We start from the raw sequence: 6381 nt of genomic DNA, 5'->3' as shown, positions 1-6381 counted from the left end.
TGAAGACTCCTCATCTGGATCTCAACAGGAAGGTGTTCGTTAACACGCAGCAGGCCCCTACCTGGCACGCCAACTGTCGGGGTTTCGACCCCGGGGGGTCCCTGGACCGACGAGTGAATTGTCGCTGCGTGTCCCTGCCCAGATGGGTTGGCGCGGGATGGAACACAAGATGTGGGACAAGCCTTGTATTATCCTGCACCAGGGGTGCCGCTCGCAGTAGGGGTTACAACCGCGTCGCGTGAGGGAGAGAGAGAGATGGCTCGTACGCCACTTCCCCTCACGTGAACCCCGAACCTTTTTCAGGGTGGCCCTAGACTCCCCTTTTATAGAGGCAAGGAGAGAGTCCAGGTGTACAACGGGGGGCGTAGCTATGCGCTAACGTGTCCGGCAGTGGAGTGCCTAAGCCCTATGTACAAGCCAACGTGGCCGTCGGGGGAGAGCTTGGGCGTTGTACATGTGATGGTGTGGCCGCCGGAGGAGCACCTGAGTCCTGTAGGAGCACAGCTGGCAGCGCGGCGAGGACCCTGCTGACGTCTCCTTGCTATCGTAAGGGGCTGAGAGCCACCGGCGTCATGGCGCACGTAGGGCACCATCATTACCCGTCGCCGGGGTAAGCCAGATGGGACGCCGGTCTTGTTCCTTGTAGCCTGAGCAGGCTAGGAGTAGGGGAATGATGTATCCCCTATCAGCACGGTCAGTCCGAGCCCAGGGTCGGTCAAGGCGGAGACTTCTCTTGTGGCCGAGGCCGGGGTCGGGCGAGGACGCGATTCCTCCCGAGACCGGGGTCGAGGCTGAGTCCGAGGGTCGGGCGAGGCGGAGATCTCCTCTCGAGGCTGGAGCGTGAGGTCAGGCGAGGCGGAGCTTCCTGTGGCGCCCGAGGCTTGAGCTTGATGGTTGATCGTGACCTGTTGTTAGTCGTTGCCGGGGTGGCTGACACGGCAGTCGGAGCGGAGCGGGCGGCGCTGTTTTCCTGTCATGTCGGACAGTAAAGAGGAGGGGCGAAGTGACTGCGGTCACTTCGGCCTGACCGACTGAGGCTTGTGTGTCAGGATACGGCGTCAGGCATCCCCCGCATTTAATGCGCCTGCGAAGTGGTCGGTTGGTGAGGCGGTATGGCCAAGGTTGCTTCACGACGAAGCCTGCCCGAGCCGGGCCTCGGGAGAGCCGAGGGGGCGCCTGCCGCCTGAGGAGGCCCTCGGCGAGGCGTGAATTCGTCTAGGACCACTGTTCCTACCCGAGGCTGGGCTCGGGTAAGATCGCGCCCTTCGGGTAGATGAAGTCTTGGTTTGAACAGCACCCGTCAGTTGGTCTGAGGGTGTTAACCAGTCGTGATTAGGAGCGTTGGGGGTACCCCTAATTATGGTACCTGACACTTCTGTTCCGATATATACGGTAACTTCTAGCTTCGTGGGCGTGCTAATCACGGTGGTGTGTGGACCCACCTGAACGAACCAATGAAAAGTTCGTTGCCGCTCTCATGTTATGCAAGTCTGAACCATTAAATATGCTAGCATAAACACGAGTAGGAACCAACTACCTGACCAGCGAACACGACGCTGACCCACCTTCGTACATCCCAACTCGACCCCACCACGTGCGCACCTTCTGTTTACGCAAAATATAACACATGTTTACGCATGCATAAACGTGCCCCACAATCGCGCGGACGCACGCGGCCCAGTGGCCCGACCTGACCACGCGCGTGACCACTACCCTGACTAGGGCTTCCTATGTCTATCAAAAGCCCAGGGCTTCTATTACCAACAGCCTATATATATATTAAATATATATAACTCTCAAGATCAACCATGACAATCTTGTGCTTTCATATGATCTTATATCCAATGATACACATGATACATCTAACAATGTTGTCAAAGTGGATATATCAACACCATGTGATTACTTAGACTATCTCCAGCAACGTACTCTAAATTTCATCCTCTAAAGGAATATTCTCTGTCCTTTACAGTACACTCTAAAAGATTTGGTCCTCTATATTTTCTTCATCTCCAGCAGCATCCTCTAAATTTCGTTCTCTATATCTCATTTTCCACAAAACTATGAAACGGTCAATGCTTAACATCAGCGCAACTGTGGGCCCGGTCCATGGGGACTCTCGTCGCCTCCTCCTATTGGCTCTTGGTCTCACAGGTGCATGTGGGCGCTCCTCCATGTAGTATTAATCGTGCACCACAATACCCATGCTGGCCAACAGCAGTACTATAGCGGACACACAGTAGAACGCTAGACATGGTTCAACTTTTTCTGACCAGCTTTTCTGAAAATCTGGCTGTGGGGAGAATCTAAGTATCATTACGATAACGTGTGGAGGAAGATAAAGTTGTTCATAGGGCTCAGGATCTAGAAAGTGACGGATTCCTACTATTACAACGACTCAATCAATTATGTGTTTATGTTGATTTTAGATGGTTTTTGTCCCAATAAATTCTATAGAAGCTGGCTAAAAAGCTGAGCGTTTGGCAGTCCGCAGCAGCTTTTAGTGACCAGAAGCTGCAAGAAGCCAAAACAAACAGGCCTATAGCGTGTGCAACTAATGTACGCTACTTTAGCGGTTCATTTACCGTTTGTTGTTGGAGCACATACCGGACACTGAAACCGCTAAATTTAGAGCTCAGGAGCATTTAGAGATACTTGTTGGAGACAACCTTAATTGTTTGAGAGCAATGAGCAAGGTGCTAGTAGCAAAGGAAAGCAAGTCGTTGTAATTGAGAATGGCGGGAGAATCTAGATAGAACTTTTCTTGCATATGTAATTTGAGAACATACTATGTTGATATTTAATGTAATTGTCCCCTTCAGAAAAAGTTTCTATGCACTATCTTTTTTGTGCACGTTGTCATCCTATTAACTTAATGCACTACCGGAATTTGGCTCTTTGCCGAGTGCCATATTCTTTGCCGAGTGTTTTATTTCGGGCACTTGGCAAAGAAGCTCTTTGCCGAGTGCCACGCAAAAAACCCTCGGTAAAAGAAAACACTCGGCGATGAAGCTCTTTGCCGAGTGTTTTATTTTTGACACCCGGCTAAGAGTTTCTTTGTCGAGTGTTTTTCTTTGCCGAGTGCTTTTTGACACTCGGCAAAGTTTTTACCGAGTGTCCAAAAAAAAGTACTTGGTAAAGAACCCTTTGCCGATAAAATATTTGTCGAATGTTCTTTGCCGAGTGTTACACTCGGCAAAGCCTTTGTCGAGTGTAAAATAGCCTTTACCGAGTGTCTTAGACACTCGACAAAGAACGCGATTCCGGTAGTATTATTCTTTATATAGTAGAGATTATGCATAAATGGGGATTCGAATGTGGTTGTTGGCTTCAAATCCGCATTCAAATCTATCTAGCCAACCTAACATTTATGAAGTAGATGCGAAGATGGTTAGAGCAGCCCACGAACACATTGCCTAATTTAATTTCTAGATTCTCGTTCGAGCTCATACAGCATTGATACGATTTATCCTCACAAGACAGTATGGGTATGGCACGGATGACATTCTGCGTTAACCACAAATCAAAGAAAACAGCTGGCAGAACAGGCACAATCTAATTTGTTCGGTCCTCGGAATAAAGGAACCGTTGCTTCACTTGCAAGCTAGCACTGCTCATGGGCATATGACTTCGGCATCTAGAACAACAACACTTTACACTTCAGGCATCTAGAACAACACAGCGTGTTAAAGACGACGACGACGACAACGGGGGAAGCTTTCATGCTCATGGGCAACACGTGGCCGGTGGGCATGGCGGGAGGGAACACGGCGGCGACGCTGTGGTGCAGCCACTGCGGCATGGGCATCGCGGCGCCGGCGCCCGGGTCCGGCTCTATCGTCCGGTGCGCGTTCTGCCGCGGGGTGACGCGCGTCGAGCACCAGCGCGGCGGCGTGGGCGAGAGAGCCATGACGACGAGGACGCTCGCGGCTGCAGCCTCGCTGCCGCGGCAGCTTCCGGTCTCCGCGGGGCCCGTCGAGATCCCGGCCAGCTACCCCAGGGTGAGCGGCGGCAACAAGAAGCGGGCGCTCCTGGTCGGGGTCAGCTACACGGGCACCGCGCACGAGCTCAAGGGGACGGTCAACGACGTCAAGGAGATGAGGAGGCTCCTCTGCGACAGGTTCGGGTTCCCGGGCGCCTGCATCCTGGAGCTCACCGGTAAAATATTAACAACTCAGTGGACTTGCTTGCTGCTCTTGGATCGTCGTCGTCGTCGTTCATCAAGAACCACCGCTGCTGCGTCTGCGTGTTCGTGCCTTGTCATTCGAGGGCTAGCGGCCGGAGAGAGACTGACTAGATTTCGTGCTTGCATGCATGTGTGGCGGCGACAGAGAAGGAGAGTGACCCCACCAGGGTGCCGACGAGGGAGAACCTGCTGCGGGCGATGCGGTGGCTCGTGGAGGGGTCCAGCAGCGGCGACTCGCTGGTGTTCCACTTCTCCGGGCACGGCGTGCAGAAGCTGGACATGAACGACGACGAGGTGGACGGGTACAACGAGGCGCTCTGCCCCATGGACTTCGAGCGGAGCGGCAAGATCCTGGACGACGAGATCAACGACACCATCGTGCGGCCGCTCGGCAAGGGCGTGAAGCTGCACGCCATCGTGGACACCTGCCACAGCGGCACCATACTGGACCTCCCCTACCTCTGCCGCATGTCCAGGTAGGTAACATGCTCTCTGACGACTGATAACAACACATGCACTGGAGCAAACGAATTGACACGCGCGTGCACACGCGCATTGCTCGACCTTTCGTTTCAAGAACTGGGTACTGGCAGTGGGAGAACCACGCCCGCCCTTCGGGCATGCTGACGAAGCGCCCCAACGGAGGCCTGGCCATCTCCATCAGCGGCTGCAGCGACGACCAGAAGTCCGCCGACGCCAGCGTACGTCTCTCTCTCTCTCTCGACTGAAACTCTGATGAGATGCAGCTTCAGATGACGCATGCCGCAACCGTGTGCGCCACGCAGGGATTTTCCGATGAGTCGTCTTCGATCGGCGCCATGACGGACAGCTTCATCAAGGCGGTGGAGGCCGAGCCGGGGACGACGTACGGGCGGCTGCTGAGCGCGATGAGGACGAGGATCCGTGACGGCCAGGGGAGCCGCCGCCTCCCCGGCAGGCTTGGCTCCTTCGTCCGCTGGATGATCCCGTCCAGCAGCGTGCAGGTTAGTTGGCTTGTTTGTTTGGCACTTTGATACGGCGTGCATGCTCCTCGTTGGACCGCCACTTTCACTCACTCACTCTCGGCTCGGCTGCGTGTTATATACGCAGGAGCCTCAGCTTTGCTCTTCAGAGATGTTCGACATCTACAGGAAGCCGTTCCTCCTCTGATTTGGTCGTCGTCTCGTCGGCTGCGAATTCCAAACTTGATCTGAGTGATATTGTTGTGCTGTGTAACTCCATCAGTTCAACCCTTGTGCATATGTGCCATGTAATTATATTTTACGCGTGAATCAAGTCATGCCTCTCGCCAAACGCACCAGCACCTGCCAGATGCATGCACTACTAGCAGGGTCAGAAATTTCGAACTCACGGCCTTTTTGCAGAGCTCCACCGTCCGGCTCTAAATTCATCATATTCATCTAAATCCATCATGAAACAGCTACACGTGGATCTAAGTTTTATGCAAGTATTTGCATTGGTACACCTCCAACTTAGGGATGACAATGGGTACGGGTATGAGTAAATAACCGCGGATAATTATTCATTGGATATGGTTATAGTGGAATTTGGTATCCGCGGGTACAGTTATGGATATAATAACGTATCGTGGGTAATTTTTTCACGGGTATGGATATCCGGTATCCATACCCGTTACCCAATGAATATCTGATATGTGGGACATCCAGATTTAATATATTATCCTAAATTCTAATTTTTTTCAATTTTTATCTATGACATGTTGATTGATGCTGAAATTATCATTTGATGATGATGGAATGATAATTGTTTTTGAAATGTGATAAAATTGTTGTTTGATCTTGAATGCTAAAATTGTAGTGGACGGGCGGGTAACGGGTATCTGCCGGATAGCGGATACCCGGTGGGTACGGTTATGGGTAGAGATCCATACTCACGAACGTTTATGGGCACGAATATGGTTTAAGTTTTATTTTGCGGGTATGGATTCGTGAACTATATATCCACGTATTACACACCCGATTGTCATCCCTAATCCAACTAAAAGTTTGTTTCTCCTCACCGTCTGACTGTCGTCACATGGACCCTACGCGTCAACTCTTTGTCCTCTCTTTTCTCCCCTTCCTAGTTCGAGCTACCGGCCATGGCGAGTGTGGCGCCGGGACGGCAACGTGAGGTGGCTCTCGTGTGGCGACCAGCCATGGCGGGTGCGAGGGCGCACGCGTGGCAGTTGCAGG

At 52.5% G+C, this 6381-nt stretch overlaps 1 protein-coding gene across 1 annotated transcript; it reads left to right on the top strand.

Moving 5' to 3' along the window:
- Nucleotides 1-3543: 3543 nt before the first annotated feature.
- LOC103639008 (metacaspase-1) lies at nt 3544-5879 on the top strand. The gene is made up of 5 exons (XM_008661786.4): nt 3544-4158; nt 4332-4662; nt 4764-4887; nt 4972-5169; nt 5276-5879. The coding sequence occupies exons 1-5, from the start codon at nt 3723-3725 to the stop codon at nt 5333-5335; spliced, it is 1149 nt and encodes a 382-aa protein (XP_008660008.1). The 5' UTR covers nt 3544-3722; the 3' UTR covers nt 5336-5879.
- The last annotated feature ends 502 nt before the right edge of the window (nt 5880-6381 follow it).

Source organism: Zea mays, chromosome 9, assembly GCF_902167145.1.
Source record: "Zea mays cultivar B73 chromosome 9, Zm-B73-REFERENCE-NAM-5.0, whole genome shotgun sequence".
Taxonomy (NCBI): Eukaryota; Viridiplantae; Streptophyta; class Magnoliopsida; order Poales; family Poaceae; genus Zea; species Zea mays.
The sequence above is the reverse complement of the archived record's forward strand: the minus strand, read 5'-3'. Positions and strand labels throughout refer to the sequence as shown.